Source organism: Syngnathus scovelli, chromosome 15 (genome assembly GCF_024217435.2).
Source record: "Syngnathus scovelli strain Florida chromosome 15, RoL_Ssco_1.2, whole genome shotgun sequence".
NCBI classification, from domain to species: domain Eukaryota; kingdom Metazoa; phylum Chordata; class Actinopteri; order Syngnathiformes; family Syngnathidae; genus Syngnathus; species Syngnathus scovelli.
In genome coordinates, this window is record NC_090861.1 from 9,843,126 (window position 1) to 9,865,915 (window position 22,790).

At 41.6% G+C, this 22,790-nt stretch overlaps 2 protein-coding genes across 12 annotated transcripts in view; one reads left to right on the forward strand and one right to left on the reverse strand.

Moving 5' to 3' along the window:
- The window catches only part of nup98 (nucleoporin 98 and 96 precursor), a 49,364-nt gene extending 41,373 nt beyond the window's left edge, over window positions 1–7,991 (forward strand). For both annotated transcript variants that reach the window (XM_049743114.1, XM_049743116.1), the window contains 8 exons: window positions 2,524–2,681; window positions 2,809–2,949; window positions 3,101–3,252; window positions 3,626–3,847; window positions 5,097–5,338; window positions 5,604–5,758; window positions 5,819–5,933; window positions 6,645–7,991. In XM_049743114.1, coding sequence (XP_049599071.1) covers window positions 2,524–2,681; window positions 2,809–2,949; window positions 3,101–3,252; window positions 3,626–3,847; window positions 5,097–5,338; window positions 5,604–5,758; window positions 5,819–5,933; window positions 6,645–6,823 — 1,364 coding nt within the window. In that variant the 3' untranslated portion in view covers window positions 6,824–7,991. The remainder of the gene's footprint in view (window positions 1–2,523; window positions 2,682–2,808; window positions 2,950–3,100; window positions 3,253–3,625; window positions 3,848–5,096; window positions 5,339–5,603; window positions 5,759–5,818; window positions 5,934–6,644) is intronic.
- A 2,673-nt stretch (window positions 7,992–10,664) lies between these two features.
- amot (angiomotin) overlaps window positions 10,665–22,790 on the reverse strand; it is a 152,005-nt gene continuing 139,879 nt past the window's right edge. For all 10 annotated transcript variants that reach the window (XM_049743172.1, XM_049743169.1, XM_049743184.2 and 7 more), the window contains one exon: window positions 10,665–15,517. In XM_049743172.1, the coding sequence (XP_049599129.1) occupies window positions 15,384–15,517 (134 nt within the window). In that variant the 3' untranslated portion in view covers window positions 10,665–15,383. The remainder of the gene's footprint in view (window positions 15,518–22,790) is intronic.

Genomic DNA, 22,790 nt, shown 5'->3' on the forward strand with positions numbered 1-22,790 from the left:
ACAATGTGTGAAGGCCTTCGCCTTCACACAATAACTAGAATTGCAATTTCTGGAGAAATTGCGTGTGAAGGCGAAGGCAAATTTTAAAAATGATAAGTGGTAAGAATAAATAGGAAAATAAATTGTTATAAAATAAATGGGAAAATGATGAAAGTTACAAATGATAAGCGTTAAAAATGATAAACGGGAAAAAAAAGAAAAATAAGTTATGAAAATATAATTGGGAAAATGGCGAGTTACAAATGTTAAGTGTTTAAAATGATAAGCGGGAAGAATAAATAGTAAATTGAATTATTAAAATAACTGGAATAATGACGAGTTACAAATGATAAGCGTTTAAAATGATAAGCGGGAAGAATGCAAAATTATGTTGAATGCCAAGAATGAATGTGTACTTTTATACCACAAATTTACAAATTATGCAATGATTATGCAATAACAATAGTGTGAAGGTCTTCACCTTCACACTAATAAAGGACAGCAATAACAATAGTGTGAAGGTCTTCACCTTCACACTAATAATAAAGGACAGCAATAACAATAGTGTGAAGGTCTTCACCTTTACACTAATAATAAAGGACAGCAATAACAATAGTGTGAAGGACAGCAATAACAATAGTGTGAAGGTCTTCACCTTCACAATAATAATAATAATAATAATGGACAGCAATAACAATAGTGTAAAGGTCTTCACCTTCACACTAATAATCATAATAATAATAGAGAATGGTGTAGAATAACATGTGTGTGAAGGCCATCGCCTTCACACAATAATAATAATAGAGAATGGAGTAGAATAACATGTGTGAAGGCCATCGCCTTCACACAATAATAGAGAATGGAGTAGAACAACATATGTGTGAAGGCCATCACCTTCACACAATAATAATAATAATAATAATAATAGAGAATGGTGTAGAATAACATATGTGTGAAGGCCATCGCCTCACACAATAATAATAATAGAGAATGGTGTAGAACAACATATGTGTGAAGGCCATCGCCTTCACACAATAATAATAATAATAATAATAGAGAATGGTGTAGAATAACATGGGTGAAGGCCATCGCCTTCACACAATAAAGCAGAATAACAATGTGTGAAGGCCTCCGCCTTCACACAATAATAATAATAATAAAGGACAGCAATAACAATAGTGTGAAGGTCTTCACCTTCACACTAATAATAATAATAAAGTGAATGGAGTAGAATAACATATGTGTGAAGGCCATCGCCTTCACACAAAAATAGAGAATGGTGTAGAATAACATGTGTGAAGGCCATCGCCTTCACACAATAATAATAGAGAATGGAGTAGAATAACGTGTGAAGGCCATCGCCTTCACACAATAATAGAGAATGGTGTAGAATAACATGTGAAGGCCATCGCCTTCACACAATAATAATAATAATAGAGAATGGTGTAGAATAACATAAGTGCTGAAGGCCATCGCCTTCACACAATAATAGAGAATGGTGTAGAATAACTTATGTGTGAAGGCCATCACCTTCACACAATAATAATAATAATAGAGAATGGAGTAGAATAACATGTGTGAAGGCCATCGCCTTCACACAATTAAGTTTATCAGTTTGAACATTAAATATGTTCTCTCTATTCAATTGAATCGGGGTTGAGATTGATTTTCAAATCGTTGTATTTTATTTTTATTTACATTTTACGCAATTTCCCAACTTCAACCGAATCCAGTTTGTATATATAAACTATATGTCAAACTATAATATAAACAACAATTTTATCGAACCATCTGTGTCACTCCAAATCATTAAATCTCCTGACTCCGGAAGTTAGTGAATGGAACTCAGTCTGTGAGGCTCCAATTATTCCACAGCCATAGTGCGCCCTCATGCGTTTCAAAGTGAAAATAACATGTGAAGTGATCAGCTATACTAGTAAGTAAGTAATGTGATAATGATCAAGTAAAAATTTGTGAATAATTACACATACAAGTCGCTCCTGAGTATTAGTCGCCCCCCACCCAAACGATGGAAAAACAACGTGACTTATTGTCCGAAAAATATGACTTTGTTTATGCTCAAATTTTCCAAATTCTGGCAGTTTGCACCAAGTGGTCTCGCATTTAATTAGTCTATTATTTAATTAACCGATTTGCGTTAACAAAAAATCTGACATTGCAAAGCAAATTTATTTATTATTTTTTCCCCCCAATCTTTAACGTTTCTTGTGAACAGAGTATCTTTCAACGTTCCGGTTATTTGAAAACAAGCGGGCAAATTGAAAGACAAATTCCCGGTGCTCACTCAAGTCAATAAAATGTGGCCAAAGAGGGCAGCTGAGAAATACATCCTCAAATGAACACTGCTTTTGGATTGTGCGTCAGCAGAGTCGATCTTTTGATGAATGAAAGCAGCCTTTGACCGTCTGTGCATGTTCAGCAAAGTTGCGGGCGGCCTGTCTTTTGCATCCAAAGTGTTGAAATGTAGTCTGCAGGTCCCAGCCTTCGACGGCGCCAATCATGACCTCTTTCTTTTGCCTCCAGGAGACCACCGCCTGGCCCTGCTGTTGTCGCAGGCCGCCGGCTCGCAGTACGGCCGCAACTTGTTGGCCCTGCAGCTGGCCGACTGGAACCGCACGCAATCTGACGGCTACCTGACGGAAGAACGTCTGCGAATCTTCACCCTGCTCGCCGGAAAGCCCGTAGGTGGCCCGCGCTCATTTGCATCGCCGAGCAGCCCCACTTCCTGCTTTGCGCTCACTGCACAACCGGCCGGCCGTCTCAACGATCCTGCCTTGTTTTTAAATGGACACATTTGTGTGCGCGCAGGTGTGGCAGACGTCAGAGTCGGCAGTGAACGCCTGCTCGCAGCTGGACTGGAAGCGCTGTGTGGCCGTTCACCTCTGGTTCATGCTGCCGCCCACCGGCTCTGTGGCCGACGCCCTCACTAAGTACCAGGATGCCTTCAGGGTGAGCTGCCGTTTTGAAGCTACAATCGTACCCGCAGACGGTTGACGGGAAAGCCGCGTGTACAGTTTTATTGGAAGAGGGCGGGGCAAGGCAATTTCAAATGAATGGATTTTAAATTTGGCCTTGTTTATTTCATTGCCGTGTCCCGCAGGGATCATGCGAGGGAGGCAAATATGCTTGCGCCCCCCTGCCTCCGTATCTGGAGGAGGAGAAGCGGCAGCTGCTGATGGACCACCGCCACAAAGAGGAGGAAAAGCCTCTCTATGATGTCTGCTTCCACCTGCTCAAGCTCTACAGTGACAGGTGTTGCGCAAAATGCCCATGTCGCTTGCGCACTTGGAGTCGGCACTCGACCAGATCGATGGCTCAAATTGTGGCCACTGCATGGATGATGGCCATTTTGTTGATTTGACGACATAAAGCCAAACATCTTCACGAACAATATCATTGAGGCTAAAGAGCACTTGCAAGAAAATAAGCATAATACATTCCAAGATTGTCTCTCCCTCGAGTGAGCTACGGATATATAATAAGGTCTTTGTTTCTTTTCCTCTTTTTGTCATGCATTTGCATTTTGGCATCAGAAGAAAAATGCATTCATCGAAACAACCAGTTTCCCTCCCAGTTTTTTGCAGTGTATGTAAGGATGCTGAAAAGTGTTTTTGACTGCCTTCAGACACTACAGCCTGCAGCAGCTGCTGGAGCCTCTGAGCGCTACGTGGGAGCGTCTGGACTTCCGTCTGAGTTGGCACCTCTGGGGCGTCCTGCAGGCGCTGCATTTCAGCCACCTGAGCGCTGCGTGCCAGGGCCTGCTGCACGCTAGCTATGCGGCGCAGCTGGAGAGCGCTGGCCTCTGGCACCTGGCCGTCCTCGTTCTGCTGCACATCCCCGACCATGCGTATGTATACCCCGTCCCGTGTTAATAAAATGATAAATTGATTAGGTTCTCTAAACAATGAATCAATTACAGTCAAACCACCGTTTTCAAACGTCCCGGTTCTCGAACAAATCAGAATTCGAACAAAAATTCGAGATTTTTTTGCTTCGGTTGAACAAAATTCGGAGGTTGAACCTCGCGAGATGAGCCGAAAGGACTCTAGAAAACCCGACCGCGTGGCGCGGATGCCGACTGACTCCGTTCGTTATTGTATTTTCGTTATTTTGAGGATTGTATTAACCCCTAATCATGCCTCCAAAGAACGCAAGTGGGAGCAGTAAAGCCATCCTAAAACACAAAGACGTTCTTAAAGCAATGCGACAGTGAGCGCCCGGTGCGCTGCGGGATCGGACCAAATTAAGCTCCCTGCGCACTCAGGTCCACTTTAATTTTGGAAAGTACATCAGGACTTTTAAAATATTTTCTAAATTTTAGCGACAGCTCTGTCACAATAATGTGACCAGCGCGGTGCAGTTGTGCAATCGGACAAAGTTGCGCAAATGAAAAATGCTTAAAAAAGGTTTTTTTTTTTTTTTTTTTTTTTTTTTTTTTTAAGTCTTGGAACAGATTACATTTTTTTCCATTATCTATCATTGGAAAATTAGATTCGGAATTCGACCGATTCACTTCTCTAACCGCCTTCTGGAACTGATTGTGGTCGAAAACCGACGTTTGACTTTATCTTAACTATAGGTGACGAATTAGATAAGTGGCGCTTAATTGTTGCCGCTTGTTCCCCTTCAAAGTGGCTCTGATTTTACCAGAGTCAAGTTCAGATGTTCAAATCAGCTTTTCCAGTTTGTGGACCTAATCGCCCATCTTCTTTGGATGTATGAAAGCGGAGGCCTTGGCTCTCAAAAAAACAACAACTAACAAACAAAAAAAAAAAAAAAAAAAAAAACGCTTTGTCAAATTATAGCACTTGAGAGCTCCTAAACTCGTGCAGAAAAAATGGGGCACGCTCCAACCAAAGCAAATCTGATTATTATTATTATTTTTTGCCCGCAATCGTGAAAAGGTGCGCTCGACATATCCCCCAGAATGTGTCGGACTGTGCGCACACGGGGAATTGGAAATGCAAAAATGTCAGGCGTCATTTCAAAAGCCTTTCAAAAGCCCAAAAATTCTTCTTGAACTCTTCCTGGAATCAAATCATGTGACCCAGTACCGCCTCTGTCTCTTTCCTCCTTCTCCTCCTCTTCTTCTTCAGCCAGCGTGAGCGTGCGGTGAGGGCCCTGCTGAGCCTGCATTGCCCCCTGCAGGAGACGGACGAGTCGCTCCGCCGGGAGCGCTTCCTGACCGGCCGGCTGCTGGTCCCTGAGCACTGGATCCACGAGGCCAAGAGCGTCCGTGCCCGCCACTGCGGCGACAAGCACCGGGAGGCGCTGCACCTCTATCGAGCCGGCGACTGGAGCCGGTGTCACCGGCTGCTCGTCACACACCTGGCCCCAGGTATGACATCTGCTGGCATTTTGACATCCATGGCCTTTGTAATCATCATGAAATCGGAATCGTGTTGGATTCTCATCATGCTCTACTCTAAGATGCACGATTTGAACGCTCACGTGCCCACGCTCAACTCCATACGTACTGCAGAAGTTGAAGTGGAATCAGTCCCGAGCGCGTTCCATTGAGTCGGCAAGCGCACTTTTCGCGACTCACTTTTGCGATTTTTCTCTCTCCCCCCTTTTGTCCACCTTTTCTCCTGATTTCCTAGATTGCATCATCAACGACAACCACGACTACCTGCTGGGGTTTCTGAAGGGGCTGGCGCTGCCCGAGCACAGCGCCACCATCCGGGATTGGGACACTGCTGGCAAGGTTTACCTGGACTACATCCAGGTCACCTGCATCATGCGGGACATTGGACAGGTCGGTTGAGTTTGGTGCGCACACGCGCGACGACGGCAGCTTACGTTGCTTACTTTCCAGATGGAGAGCGACCACGGCTACGAGCTGGAGCGTCTCCATGCTCAAGTGACGTCTCTATGCGGCAGGATCCAGCTCCTGCCCTGCGGGGGCGCTAGAGGCCTTTTGGCACAGTCAGGTACCAAAGAGAGATGCAAAGTGTTGGCTTTTATTTGCAATTACGACATTCTGGGAAAGTTGGGCTACCTTTCATGTCAATGTTTGCGTTTAAACGTTTTTGCTCAGAGAATGTTAACTTTACCTTGCAAATGATTCAATCACAACTTTCATCTTCAGTGTTGACACCCCCCCACCACCACACGCACGCACGCACGCACACACAATTTCAATATTACTCTTGGAAAATATGACCTTTGCACATAAAATATCAATTCAAGCATTCTCTAATTTTCAGCCCCTAAAATGACATCAATGCAATTTGAAATGTCACCTTTTTCTCTGAAAATTACATCCTGCGTCTTTTTTCAGGAGGGGGGGGGGGGGGTGACATTTCCTTTCCATGTAAAATGCCAACTTATTCTGGAAAGGACATCTCTCATTCAAACTTTTTTTATGCGACATTATGACATGGAAAGTAACCCCAATATTGCCAAGATTCCACCTTTAAGCTTGGGCGGGGTCAAATTGGAAAAATGTTTGGAGTGCATTTTAAATAGTAATGTAGACAGTTTTTTCACAGAATAGTTCTAAGTTCTTGAATGGTTGTTAACTTCCAAGATTACATGGAAGAGTAGGAATCCTTTTTCCTAAAACGTTTCTCTTGAGAAGCGGTGTGAATTTGGTGCGAGTGCGTTGGTTTGAGCATGCGTTGTCCCACTGTCGTCCTCAGAGATGGCCAAGTGCGTGGTGAACATCCTGCGCGTGGTGCTGAGTTTGCAGCGCGGGGCAGGGGCACCGCCGCAGCACCTGGTGCCGCATGTTGCCTGTCTGCCCATGCCCGAGGACTACGCCTTGGAAGAGCTGCGCGGCCTCACCACCTCCTACCAGCGCCAGCTCGTCGTTGGATAGTGAGCGTTGCCAGCAAATCTGTTCAGAACACTTTGCGTGCGCCGTTTGTAGCCCAGTGTGGCCGTCGACCATGAGAGGCCCTGTATGTGTCTATCTTGACCATGTTTGATGGAACAAAATGGACGAATGTCCAGTCGTCTATTTTTGTAGATTTTTTCTGTTTCTTTGGAGTGTTTGTAAGCACGTATTAAAACTTTTTTTTTTTTTTGTTGAAAATGTGCTCGCTCAATTTTTTTAAAACATTAGCCAAATTAAAATTAACTATTTCTGCCTGCTTAATCATTTTTGGACAAAAATGGGCCACTTTTTCCTGGCCTCATTTGTGTGTACAAAAGTCTTGTTAGGAACAAAGAACAGTCTTGCCAATACAAATTATTTGTTTGACTGGAGCCATGCTTTTCCCGAAGCATCCCTTCTGAAAAGGCTGACTAAAACCAAATAGCACCAAAACTACGTATTTGGGTACCTTTCCAACAATGGAAGAGCGTGTCGTTAAACAATCGCCTCAAGGGGGCTAGTCTGCTGCAAAATTTGAGACTCTTCCTTGTTATGGTTGATAGCGCGTCGAATCTTCTGAAAGCCACTCTGGTCAAATTTTCTTTTTTCTTAAATTGCCAACAGGGTACCTGAAAGCGTGAGTGTTAAGGTGCTTTGTCTGCAGTGTGCGGTGAGGGGATTTCAACAGCACATTCACAGTCAGAGTTTCAAAGTTGAGCTTTAAAGGTGAACTTGGGGGTCTCATCTTTCACAGTAGTTACAAAATTTTGTTGGAAATGACAGGTGTGAGAATGGACATTCTAAAATTTGATTTCAATATTTGAGGATTTGATTCCAAAACTCCCATATCTAAATTCAGGTTGTAACCTGCTCAGCTACAGACAGTAGCTGCACTTAATCAGTCTGCCTTTCAAAGGAGCATTTAGGCTTGCAAAGCGGGCACGTACTTAATCTCCAAGCACCATTGTTGACATCTATTTTTTGTACTGAATTTCATCATCACTGTTAAAAATCAGGACACTGTGTTGAAGCCAAACACTCTTTTGAAACCCTGACTGCCTAAAAACCCAAAATGTGCGACACATTTTCACTGGGTCAATTCTTCAACTCCGCTTTGGGACAGCATATTTTGGTATTGCAATACAATAAAATGCTCTATTTTTACACTAAATGTGGATGTTTTAGTGCATTTCTTTTTTTCTTTTTTTTCTCCTTAATCCAAACCCAACTTTCTTTCCACCCCCATCCTTTTGTTCTTTTTATCTTTATTTCCCTAGCTTTCTTTACCTTTATCTTCATAGAGGTAAATAAGCCGTTCTATTGGAGCCAATATTTGAATGAAAAGTTCATTTGAACGAATCTTAAAATTAGTGATTGTGCCACTGACTGGCCAATTTCTGTTCACGCCAATACGCATGAAAGGGTGTATGCAGGCTCATGAATGAGCGCAGTTGCCAGTTGACTGGAACGTGCGCTGCTGGCCAGGAGAAAAGGTTTGACAAGGAGACTCTTCGTTACAAAAACAATTATGGCAACAGTTATCTTTGCATATGCCAAACAACATAAGCTTGCCAGAAGGAACATCATGTATAGTATATATTAATATACCAAAAGACATTTGTTATTTCAAAGTGCACAAAGTGCATATCAGATCATGACGTTATAAAACATTTGTCATTACCACTTAGTCCATCACATAAAAAAATAAGTGTCTTCTTTATTTAGCGACCAGTAAAGAGTTGCTATAGTGTTTTCTGTAAGCTGCAGATTTATTTACAGTACACTATAGCCCACATCGATTTGCTTGTTTTTTGTTTGTCTTGATATTGCAGTATGTGTGCTGTGTATATTTTTCTTTTCCTTCAATAATACTATATTGTATGGCAGTTACATAATTCACAGTATTTGAGTGAATAAAAATGGTTGGTATGACTGTATTTTGTGTGTGAAGCCAAAGCTTTGAGGCTACTTGAGATCTTACTGTGAAACTTTTTTTCCTTCAGTTATATACACTATTGTATTCTGTTAGGTAGTGAAAACATCTTCACATTTTGATTTGTAGTGCTTACACAATGCCAAAAGGACAATCAATTTTGGGGGCACTGACTAGAAAAAAAATCATTTTGACACATGGGTGAACTGTTTTGGGAGAGATATGAGCTTTTGGTGGTGGTGGTGGTGTTTTGCTGAACCATCCAGTTTAGTTTTGCAAAACGTACTTAAGAGTGTTGAAATAAGCCTTGAGAAGGAACTTTGCCATTTGGGTGGTACTGTTTACATGGGAAAGGAATCAGGTCTGAAGCATGGGTGAACAGTTTTGGGAGATATATGTGCTTTTGCAGGTTAGCTGTGGTGTGGTGTTGAACCTGTGTGAAGCTGGCCCCCCATTTGCGTGGGGGTGGGGGGCCAGCTTCACGCAGGTTGTGCTGAACTGTAAGAGTGTTATGCCAAATGATCTTAGAGTTTTGAGAATGTAATTTCTGTTTCAAGAAATTAGCCAAATCAATAGAGGAAAAACTGTAATAAGGTTCGCCTTTTGCGTGGATCGAATTCCAACAAAGAGACACGCTTACGAGGCAGAATTCAAGCATTCTTGAAAGGCGGGATCGTTGCCAAAGAGCAACGTGACAATGACGAGAGGGAACTTGTCATGTTTAATGGCGAACTTTCCCAACTGATTAATTCAGATACACAAGATAAGGACTTTGATATAGGTAGGTAGGTAGGTAGGTAGGTAGGTAGGTAGGTAGGTAGGTAGGTAGGTAGGTAGGTAGGTAGGTAGGTAGGTAGGTAGGTAGGTAGGTAGGTAAGTTGGTAGGTAGGTAGGTACAGTGGAGCCTCGGTTTTCAAACGTCCCGGTTCTCGAACAAATCGGTATTCGAACGAAAAATTCGAGATTTTTTTGCTTCGTATGTCGGGCATGCCAATTGACTCCGTTCGTTATTACGTTCTCGTTACTCTGAGGATTGCATCAACTCTAATCATGCCTCCAAAGGAAGCAAGTGGGAGCAATAAAGCCATCCTAAAATACAAAGACGCTCCTAAAGCAATGCGACAGTGAGCGCCCGGCGCGCTGCGGATGCGCGATCAGACCATATTAAGCTCCCTGCGCACTGATATCCACTTAAATTTTGGAAAGTTCATTAGGACTTTAAAAATATTGTCTAAATTTTAGCGACCGCTCCGTTACAATAATGCGACCAGCGCGGTGCAGTTGCGCGGTTGGCGGCGCGCTATGTTTGCGCGTTCGACGGTGCGCTGCAGTTGCGCGATCGGACAAAATTAAGCTCCCTGCGCGCTGATGTCCACTTAAATTTTGGAAAGTACATCAGGACTTTATAAATATTTTATAAATTTCAGCGATGGCTCTGTCACAATAATGCGACCAGCGCGGTCCAGTTGCGCGGTTGGCGACACGCTACGGTTGCGCGTTCGGCGGTGCGCTGCATTTGTGCGATCGGACAGAAATGCGCAAATGAAAAAATGCTTAAAGGCGTTTTCATTTTGCTTGGAACGGATTAAATTTTTTTTCCATTATTTGTAATGGCTAAACAGGATTCAGAATTCGAACGATTCACTTCTCGAACAGCCTTTTAGAACCGATTAGGTAGGTAGGTAGGTAGGTAGGTAGGTAGGTAGGTAGATACTTTATTGAACCCCGGGGGTAAATTCAGCATAGGCAAAGCATTGGCATAATAATAATGATTAAATACAACACACTATAACGCACGAGAATGTCTATCTGCTAAAATAATAGTATGCAGCTAGATGCTTCTTTTGTATCAAAGCAGGTAAATGTAATATGTATTCTTATCAGACACCTGAAAATGGACGGATGGATGGATAGATAGATGGATAGATACTTTATTTTTTTGTACTTTATTTGCATATGAATATCGATTAACAATAATGTGAGTCCAGTACAGTACATGGTTAAATAGTGGAATAAATAAACTAAATTCATACAACCAAACTCACTGTCTTGTGTCCGTGACGTTTTTTTTTTTTTTTTTGGTTTACCGTAAGTCATGGCATGCATACGCCCTATAATGCGGTGCGCCCTGTGTGTAGGTACAGAAAAGCTCCCGCAATTGAGTCTGCGCTTTTTAACCTGAAGCACTTTATGCCGTGGGAAATACAGTATACAAATAGTTAAAGTCCCAGTATGTTGTTGTGAAGCTCTCATATCCACTAACTGACAAATTGACTCACTTTCATTTTGTCTCTGAAGACCCACCAGATATACTTCATGACATTTTTGAAGGCAGCTAAGATTGTGTATTCAGGTTTTCATTAAGAAGAAACACTTTTAACTCAACATAAGGAGTTAATTAACTGTTTCCGCTAGAAAGGGTCCCATAAAAACCAATGTCCTTAAGAAAATCCCTCAAAATAACATAACTCTCCCATCTTTGTGTGGATTTCAACATTGATCTGTAAAAAAATTATCATAGTACAACTCATGAATGTGTTATATAATGTTATACGTTTGAACTTCATCCGTTGATCACCAGGCCAAGCAGAATCAATACAGATAGTGCAACTCTGATATTTATGCAGTTGAAAATCACCCTATTCGATATTTTTGGACATCACCGGCAAAGTCCTGCAAGGGCCAGTTTTATGGCTAAAATTATGAATATTAGAAATGAATGATGTAATTCATGTATGTAAAAAACGTAAATTAGTACCGTTTGCATATTATTATTTTTTGTTTTGTAGCTGAGCTAAACAATTTTTTTTGCTTATTGTTAATAGGGAAATGAGAGCCGGCTGATGCGGTCTGGGGCAAATTCTTATCCTTGATATGTTAAAGTAGTCATAAGTAGAGATCTCCATGTAAATTTTGGTGCCAATTGATAGCTGTTTTTAGACATTCTAAGTGATAGTCTCTACAATGATTTCCAATGGGTAAATTGTGATTGCTTCGTTCCGAGATGTAGTCAATCTGATGTGTCAAGTCAAGCAGACTCTGCCCAAAAACAGGCCGTCTAAGTCCACCGCCACTCTGTTAAAAAATACCGTTAAATCACTTCTGAGTTTCTTTTTTCAAGGGGGGATTGTTGTACTGATGACATTTTTTAATACAGTTGTATCACATAAGTGCCACAGTTGGGCTTGCTTAACAATGACTTATAATTGAGAATGAGTGAAAAAAAAAAAAAATTCGGCAATGATAGTGGGCGGCATACACGGGTGATCTGCAAACATCTGTTTTCGAAAAAAAAAAAAGATTGCATTTAGCTAATGGCGGCGCACGTGTGGCGTCCTAATTCTTACGGTGACATCCCAGCTTTGTGATAGAACCAGTGCTGTTGGCATGGGAGCACAGAGCACTAATTCTGGCCTGCCTGTTTGTTTTAGAACCGTATTAGAAGATACGCTAAGTGAACCCTTACTGGCTGACATCCGTTATACATACAGGACTCTCTCAGAAATGTAGAATATTGTGATAAAGTTCTTTATTTTCTGTAATACAATTAAAAGAACTAAAATGTCATACATTCTGGATTCATTACAAATCAACTGAAATATTGCAAGCCTTTTATTATTTTAATATTGCTGATTATGGCATACAGCTTAAGAAAACTCAAATATCCTATCTCAAAATATAAGAATATCATGAAAAAGTATACTAGTAGGGTATTCAACTAATCACTTGAATCGTCTCATTAACTCGAAACACCTGCAAGGGTTTCCTGAGCCTTGAAAAACACTCAGCTTGGTTCAGTAAACTAAATCACAAGTATGGGGAACACTGCTGATCTGACTGCTGTCCAGAGGACCATCATTGACACCCTCCATCAGGAGGGTAAGACACAAAAATAAATTTTTCAAAGATCAAGCTGTTCACAGAGTGCAGTTTCAAAGCACATCCACAAAAGGTCTGTTGGAAGGGGGAAATATGGCAGAAAACGCTGCACAACCAAGAGAGATGACCGCAGCCTTAACAGCATTGTGAAGAAGAGTCACTTCCAGAATTTGAGGGAGCTTCAAAGACAGTGGACTGAAGCTAGAGTCCAGGTATCAAAAGCCACTGTTCACAGACGTGTCCGGGAAATAGGCTACAATAGCTGTATTCCCATGGTCAAGCCACTTCTGAAGCGTCTGACTTGGGCTATGGAAAAGAAGCACTAGACAGTTGCTGAGTGGTCCAAAGCAAGTTTTGTATTTCATTTGGAAGTCAAGGCGCCAGAGTCTGGAGAGGAGCAAAATCCAAGTTGCTTGAAATCCAGTGTGAAGTTCCCACAGTCAGCGATGGTTTGGGGAGTGAAGGAATGAGGTCGAAATACAAAAAGTCCTGCTTCGCTACAAAAACAGATATGCTCAAACCTCATTGAATAAAGTACATAAGCAGACAAGTATATTCACATATTAAATAAATAAATAAATAAAAGAAACATTTTAAGCATATAATTATACCTACACACCAAATCAATAAAGACATAACTAGACATTTTTTGATAAGTGGTGATGAGAAATGTTTTTATAACTTTATGATCTGATATATTTCTGAGGACTTTGAAATAACAAATGACTTTTGATATATTGCCTAAATAGCTTAATGACCCTTAAGGAACTGTGGAATGCATGCCTGATGTTTTTTTCTCTGAATCATGGACACAGCCAGAGTCGTCTTGACCGTTCAGTACTTGATTGTATCTTATGTTTTGACTAATGCTAGACACCAGTTTTTGATTACTACTGAACGTTCTGCACAGAGGGAAATATTTTGGCCTAACAAAGAAAAGATACGGTTGGAAACATGATTAAACTAAGAATATAATGACGTAAGCAAAGACATGAAGTATCAAAAGCACAAACTTTACATAGTCAGGTAAGAGCAATAGATTAATGATGTCACAGCCAAAAGCTAACATAAATTCGCACAAGATGACACAATTGGAAGAATGAGGTACGATAGTGTATGTCCAAGATTGGAGGAGAATGTTCACAGGAAGGTCACGTGGAGATAAAACCAGCAGGTGCCAGAAGGAGCCAACCGAGAACTCGGCCAAAGATGATCGCCAAGGCCGAGAGACGGGATGGAAGACAACAGCCCCCTCCACACACACACACACACCAACAGCCCCCCACCAACACACCGAATCGCCCATAACCAGCACCACTCCCATGGAAGCAGACTCTCCTTCGAACTTGCCCCACCCCGAAGACTCATCGCCCTTCAATCCCGGCCCACAATGTGCTACTGAATATAAAACTGATCTAACAACCTTGGACTTTGCCTTTTCTGAATGGAGACTTTCCGCTCTTGAAGGGCCCAGCGCTGTATTGCCCTTTCCTGAAAACAGAGCTTTTTGAACAAGAATTGTGATTGAACTCAACCAATCTGTCTAAGTCTAATTTCTAATTTCTAATTTCAGTGTCTTTGCATTTTCCTAAATCTGAAGAAATCAAACGAGCACGCAGTGAGTAAATTGGATAACAGGTGATTGGCAAAGGCTTTTGCCGTGAGGTGCAGATAACGCACTCCCTAAATTGTGGACAAAATCCAACAGGAGCCATGTCAGCTGCTGGTGTTGGTCCACTGTGTTTCATCAAGTCCAGAGTAAACGCAGCTGCGTACCAAGAGATTTTAGAGCACTACATGCTTCCGTCTGCTGAAAAGCTCTATGGAGATAATTTCATTTTCCAGCATGATCTGGCACTTGCCCACAGTGCCAAAACCACCAGTAAATGGTGTACTGACCATGGCATTACTGTCCTCGATTGGCCTGCCAATTCTCCTGACCTGAACCCCATAGAGAATTTGTGGGGTAATGTGAAATAGAAGCTGAAAGACACCAGACCCAACAATGCAAATGAGCTAAAGGCCGCTATTGAAGCATCCTGGCATCCATAACACCTCAGCAATGCCACAGGCTGATTGCCTCCATGCCATGCCGCATTGATGCAATAATCCGTGCAAAAGGATTCCCAACCAAGTACTGAGTGCATTAATGGACATTTTCAAATGTTTGATTTTGTTTTGCTGTTATAAATCTTTTTTTTTTACTTGGTCTGAGGAAATATTCTAATTTTTTGAGATAGGATTTTTGAGTTTTCTTAAGCTGTAAGCCATAATCAGCAATATTAAAATAATAAAAGGCTTGCAATATTTCAGCTGATTTGTAATGAATCCAGAATGTATGACATTCTTGTTTTTTTAATTGCATTACAGAAAATAAAGAACTTTATCACAATATTCTAATTTTCTGAAACAGTTCTGTCTGTAAATCAAAATATTTTTTTATTCACAGGGTGGACGAACCTTTGTTGAAGTACAGCATGCACATTATTCTGTTATTGATCGGCTCAGGGTATACCTAATACATTTACGTCGACCAGGGAGTTGGTGGGATAGTAAGGGAGATGGTGGGAGTTGTTGCTGTGCATCCTCCCCAGGTGGATGGCCAGGACCACAACTTCGTTGGCTCCACTCTCTGCACACTCATCGATTTAGATGAGATAATGGGGTCGGATGAGAATCTCCATTATATCCTTGTCCACCTCCTGATGGGTGGTTGTCTGCACACTCATCGATTTAGATGAGATAATGGGGTCAGATGAGAATCTCCATTATATCCTTGTCCACCTCCTGATGGGTGGTTGTGGTTGGGAAATGTTGCTGTGAGTGGGTCTGGGAGTGGACAAGTACCCTTCGCTCCAGGGTGCTGCTATGAAACACTGGACTGTCTGTACAGGGCACAAACAAGAACAAAAATGAAATCCATCAAGATTAGAAGATTTATTTGGAAATTGCAAATAAACAGCTCACTTAAGCATGTGTATGTTCAACTAATCAGGGTTTTAAGCTGCCGATACCAATATATCTTCTGTGTAAAATATTCAGTTTTAGATTTCCCTAATTTTCATAATAATCGATAAATCTGTTGTTTTTATTACAATTAGATGTTTGGTAAAAGCGTTAAATTTGTATGCCTTAATTATTCAAAAACAGAACAGTGAATCAATAAATGAATGTTTTTCTAATTTTCCAATGTATAAAAAGGAAAACCGAAAAATAAGAAAGAATCAAACTGATAGCAAAAATCGCAAATACATGTTCGGCAAAAGGAATAGGAAGTTTCAAAATTTTTAACTCCTACCCCTTTGTAACCTAACTTCCATCCATCCATTTTCTGAACCGCTTAGTCCCCACGGGGGTCGCGGGCGTGCTGGAGCCTATCCCAGCCGTCATCGGGCAGTAGGCGGGGGACACCCTGAACTGGTTGCCAGCCAATCGCAGGGCACACAGAGACAGACAACCAATCGCACTCACACTCACACCTAGGGACAATTTGGAGTCTTCAATCGGCCTACCAAGCATGTTTTTTGGAATGTGGGAGGAAACCGGAGTGCCCGGAGAAAACCCACGCGGGCCCGAGGTGAGGGCCGGAGGTGGAATCGAACCCGCACCCTCCTAACTGTGAGGCGGACGTGCTACCCAGTGCGCCACCGAGCCGCCGTAACCTAACTTATACAACAAAAAAATTATTCCAATTTTATAAAGAAATATAACACGCACACACACACACACACACACACACACACACACACACACACACACACACACACACACACACACACACACACACACACACACAACACACACATATAATGTACATTTTGTATCTACTACATATACTACTTGCTATTTTATTTGTGCCTTTATCCTAGTCCCAGCTACACATTTCCTCTTCTCAACACCTGAAATGACTTCTTATTCTTTCTTTTGAACAGATTGATGTTTCTAATTTGTTTTATGTCCACAGTCACCCACACCTTGATATGACCCTAACCCTATCCCTTGTTGTTCAAACTCTTTGTTTCTTGAAATTTAAGTCCCCCTTTATATTATACCCTCCCTCTCAGTCTTTGAACATACACAGGGTACCACTGGTAATCGATAATTTCTTGTTTTGCACATTTGTGCTGATTTGAATTTAACCACATCCATAAAGTTAAACAAATGTAGTAGTTTTATATACAGTACATTTGTGTTATCGCTGTATACCGCATTATTTATGATCTGTATTGCTCTTTATACTATGCACTATTCATATCATATATGTTCTAGTGTGTGGCCCGGGACAAAATGTATAAAAGCACTGTATTCATGCTTCCAAAAAAGAGCAATATCGTAAATCGTATATGTTTTATCTTCCCCAATATTGTCCCACTTGGGTAGTTTTGTTTGGGCATGAGAGGGACAAACAGCAATGTGACACACACAGGGCAGTAACTTTACATCACATATAGATACCAAATGGCCAGGTGATAACAGAACAGAGGTTTACCTTCATAAGGACACCTTGTGCCCCTCCCCCCTTCTTTCTTCCCGCCAATTCACTCCCTTTGTCCTTGCGGGCGGACAGTATAAAACCTTCTGACCTGGAAGGTGGGGGTTGTTGTTTCATCTGCTATGTGCCTCGTGTATCATTATACAACCCAAGATCTTGCCAATAAAGAACCAACTGTTACTCCACATCTTTGGTTTCCTTGCTCAACGACGGACATCTTGAACAAAAACGCAACAGATTTCCAGCAGATTTTAGTCTAGGAGCAGAAAACCTGGCACTCTTGAACGAAAATGAACTGCCCTTCAAAAAACATTCATTGACCACAGAATGAGCCCGCTCACAAAAAATTGCACGATGCAAAAATGTGTGGAGTTCAGTTCACGTTAATCTAAAATATGAACAATTTCATGAACTTTCGTTCACTCAACTCGTTCAGGTTCAGGTCGTTCAGGCACTGGTATTCATTTTCTTTGTCTTCCAAACATCATAATCTTTGTTTTGCTTGGATTCAAAGATAATTTATTTCTGTCAAACCACTTATTTAATTTGTTTATTTCTGTTGTACTCATTTTTAAAATCTATTGCAAATTCCCCCAAGAACAGAAAATAATTGTATCATCAGCAAACAAGACAAACTTCAGCTATTTGATACGTATATGTATTATTTATATATGATATAAATAATTTTGGACCTATTAGTGATGCTGTGGTACTCCACATATAATGTCCCTATACTCATTTATGGTAATCTGTTTGCACAAACAATTGCCTGTTTCTTAAATACATAGCTCTAGTCAGCTCATCCAAACCCCTGTGATACCATAGGGGAGAGTGGGGTAATTTGTGCCAAGGGGCAAGTAGTGCCACCCCTGTTTTCCAGAAAACCATGGAAGAAGTTGGTCATGTGACCACCTATTTTTGAAGGGGCATCCATTTCACTCATCCAACAGAGAAGGGAGACATATGGCTTGAGAGGTAAGCACATTTAAGTTCAAAAACATTTTTTTGCCCTCAAAAGTAAAATTTCTATGGTTAAGGTTTTTTGATTGCTGTGTTCGAACAATTATAAACAACTTTGAAAACAGTTCACACATGTTTTAGTGATTTAGTAAGCTACAGCATGAGTCTATACAATTAGCATGATGCTTGCTCAAAACAGCAGGGGGATGTATTTTTTTCAAAATGGTGGTTCTGTGGTAATTTGTGCCAAAGGGCCTGGGGTAAGTTGTGCCACAAAAGAAACAGGCTGAAAAGAAGAAAAGGAGTGGAAATAAGAAGGGGAGCCTGAAAAGGTCAAAGCAAAACAAATCCAAAAAGAAAGTGCTCCCCAGTAGCTCAGAAGAGAGTGACGTTCCGCTTCCACTTAGTGATGTTACTGAATATGACAGTTCAGATGTCCAGAGTGATGATGATGATGGTGACAAGAATCTGTCTGCTGGTGACTTTGTCATTGTGAGGTTTACGGGTAAAAAATCCAAACCCTTAAACTATGTTGGATTGGTGGAGAATGTTGAAGGTGACGAGATCAGTGCAAAGTTTCTGAGGCAAAGTTTTAAGAGGTCTCTTGATGGAAAGCCCATTTTCACATTTAGAGAGAATGATGGAGTCATCCCTAGAGGTGATGTGCTGAAGAAATTGCCCACACCACAAAAACTTGGTGGCACAGCCAGAAAGGAGCATACATTTACATTTCCCTGCAGCATTGACACATGGGACGTTCAGTTGTAGGCTGGATCTGGGAAGAGATTCAGCTGCAGATGATTAGGTGCTCATTTTGGAATTTTTATTTTGTTCTGAGTAGCCTATGTGTTCACACCACACCACAAAACTTGGTGGTACAGCCAGAAAGGAGCAGAAGTTCAAGACTCAATTAGGTGTTCGTGTGACTGTATAGGCCTTGTTATGGAAAAGTGGCCTTTGATGTTGCTAAAACTTTAAAAGTTAAACAAGTAATTTGTATTGAATTTGTCTTTCTTTTATATAGCATTATCATTTGTGAGATTAAAATGATCCGTTTTACTTCAATTATCAATGGCACAATTTACCCCAGTGTATTTTCTCTAATGGCACAACTTACCCCATACCTGGGGCAAGTTGTGCCACAAAACCACTTTTGTCTAAAGCTGTATTTCTCAAACAGTTTGTTTAAGATCCAAAGTAATTATTCCCAGGGATACACAACATCCTAAACTATATGTAGATATCTTAGTTGGAGGCATTACTGTTATCCCCTTGCTTTAAGGGCACTTTAAGTAAAAAATTGGCACTACTTACCCCACTCTCCCCTACGTTTCCAATTTACTGAATAATGTGTTGTAGTCATGGTTGTCAAAGGCTTTTTTCAAATTTTGAATTACTCAATTCTTTTTCAGTTCTGGCTGTCGAGGGAACAACTGCTAAAGATCAAGTTCTCAAGGCTCCAGCTGCGCAATGTGTTGGAGTTGAGTGAAAGGCCCAGTGGAAGGGAAACAATATTGGGCTAGACTAGATTGTGTAGCCTGTGAAAAGTTTTGACTTCAAAATAAAAAAGAAACAGCCACAAAATCGAAGTGCGATGGCACCAAAGATGGATCTTGTGATGTCTGAAAGCCTGAAAGTAATAAAAAATCAGCTCAAACGGCTGGAGGTTCTAGACCACATATGTCAGAGTTACGGCCCGCGGGCCAGATCCGGCCCGCGAATTGATTATCTATGGCCCCCTGGATGATATTGAATTACTATTAGAACCGGCCCGTAGGCCACAGCCGCCCGCTGGTGTTTTGCACGCACCAACACTACATTTCCCACAATGCAACGGTAGCCCGCGCTGTCCCTGCAGCTCGCACAAGCGGCTTCATTATTCATCAGTAGTCAGAGCAGAGTTCAACTTTCTGATACCCCCCTCCTCAAAAATGGCTAAACGTAAGGTGGACGCTGAGAACAGGGGGTTTCAGGCCAGGTGGGAGGCAGAGTACATGTTTAGGGAGGTAAGAGGCAAACCTATGTGTCTTATGTGTGGAGAAAATGCGGCTGTAATGAAAGAATTAAATTTAAGGCACTATCAAACGTCTAAGAAACACACAGACCAAGACAAGAATATGGAATATGAACAAAAGCTACAGAAGGTGGAAGAATTAAAACGAGGCCTTAAGTCCAGACAGGCTATGTTCACGTATGCTAAATCACAAAGCGAGGCTGCTGCCAAGGCTAGCTTTATTGTGGCAAAAGAGATCGCCAAATCAGCCCGGCCCTTTGCAGAAGGAGAGTTGATCAAAAACGGGTTTTGAGCCTCAGAGCTTAACCCCGAACATTGATGAACTTGTACAAACAATGAGACACCTCTAAGTATCAGGCTCAGCCTCAGACAAGTGAGCATCACAGAACAGTAACGTATTTTCCGTTTTTTAATTCGGTTACATTTTTACATTTGTTTCTACAAGACGTGATTTTTCTTTGAAGAAAGTATTGTTTTGTCTGTGTGCCGTAAATTTTTGAATTTTATATATTTATATTTATTTTTCAGTTGAATGGACCAAGGGAAAATTGCAGATAAGAGCCATGAGAAAGAATACAACTGATTTGATTATTTTTTTATTTTACGATTTGAAAGCAATGATCGGTAGATCATAGAGCAGCACAATAATACATTTTCAGTTTATAATGCATGCACTTTTACTTATGCATTTATGTTGATATTAAGAAACACATTTTGTTTTTAAAACAATTGAATTTTTTGCTGTTTGGCTGTTGAAAATGTTTTCCCTTGAAGTTACTGACAGAGCCATAACAAAATATTGCCATATTCATTTAATCATTAAATAATGTACACTGTGTTAGGTCTTAGTTCAAAAGGCTATGTGCAATCATTCCGATATATTTTAATAAACATTGAACCAGTCCGGCCCTCGGCTTGTAGCAAATTTGTTTTTTTGGCCCTCGGTGTGTTTGACTTTGACATCCCTGTTCTAGACAAAATCAAGACACAACTGACAGAGATAGAAGTCATGATGAGAGGGATCCAATTCAAGATGAGAATAGCAAGAAGGGCCATCTATCTGTTACCTACATAGTGAAAGAGCTTGATCAGCAGAACAACATCAATGATGTGATATGTGATCAACACGGGTGTCAAGATTGAGCCTGGGTCCTATGCCGGGGGTGGGGGGGGGGGGGGGCATGGCGGGACAGAGATGCAAATGAGGAGGACATTCGATCTGTGAAAGCGTAATTGATGGACATTTTAACGAAACACATCAGACCGGATCTTGGAAATATGGACTCATGCCACCTGCTTCCTAAGAGAAGGGTTACCGGGGACCGAGTCAATGAAACCCCTGGTGCGCTGCTGAAATTCAGTGGCAGGGAAAACAGTGATCCCTCATTTATCAAGGGGGATACGTTCTAAAACCACCCGCGAAAAACAAAATCCGCAAAGTAGAAACAGTATATGTATTATTTAGAAATTTAAACACCATTGTATTGAGATTTCCAACGGTCACGTGACATGTTTCCCCAGTCGAGTCCGCAAAGTTCGCAAAAATGAGTAAAAATTTATTTTGAAAAATATTAAAAAACTGGCGATTCTCTCCGTCTCATCCGTCGGTTTAGGTCAAGACGCTCGTCTCGGTCACGTGACATGTCACCCCAGTCGAACCCGCGAAGCAAGCAAAAATGAGCAAGAAACAGAGATGTTTGGAAAGCTTCTTCGGAAAGGGAAAAAAGCCCAATGAGGAGACGGAAGAAGAACGAGTTCTAAGAAAAAGAAAGCTGCGTTTAAAAGAACATTTCTGGAGTCCTACTTAAAATATGGATTTATTGCCACAGGTGACTCTGATGCGCCAAGCCCACTCTGCATAATATGTGGCGACAGGCTAGCTAATGAGGCAATGAAGCCTTCAAAACTGCTTCGGCACATGGAGACCAAGCATCCTGCATTAAAAGACAAACCTAGGTTAAGCTTAAGCACTTCGTGTGATACAAGTTCACATTATTTATTGACTAACTAAAAAATAAAGTATATATTAAATTTAAATGATTATATGAAATAATACAATATAAAATATATTTCACAACAGGTTCACCTTATCGGTGGGTTTGGCACCCTCCACGAAACTCCCCGAGACACGGTCGAATGCCTTCTCCAGGTCCACAAAATGCAGGAAAAATTGAGACTGAGTGGATCATATTCTGTGACTCCATTGTTAAAGTGGCCAATCGGAACTGTGGCCGTAAGGTGGTCAGTGCCTGTCGTGATGGATATCCCTGAACTAGCTGGTGGACACCGGTGGTAAGGGATGCCGTCAAGCAGAATTGGCTAAGCGAAACGCAGAATCAGTGGTTGCTGAAGCAAAATCCCATGCATCGAAGTTTGGCGAGGCCATGGAAAATGATTTCCAGCTTCGAAGAAATTCTGGTCCTCCATGTGGCGTCTCAGGAGAGGAGAGCAGTGCACCATTAACCCTGTCAATAGTTGAGACGGGGCGCGGCTGACCTCAATCCGGATGTTGTGAATCAGTGGGGAGAATAGACCTCCTCAATTCCACTGACACGGCTTCCATTGAGGAAGCAGAGCCTGGGGACTTTGAGGTGGGCTCTTCCATCCCTGGGGTTGAAGTCACCGAGGTCATCAAAAAGCTCCTCGGTGGCAAGGCCCCGAGGGTAGATGCGATCTGCCTGGAGTAGAAGCC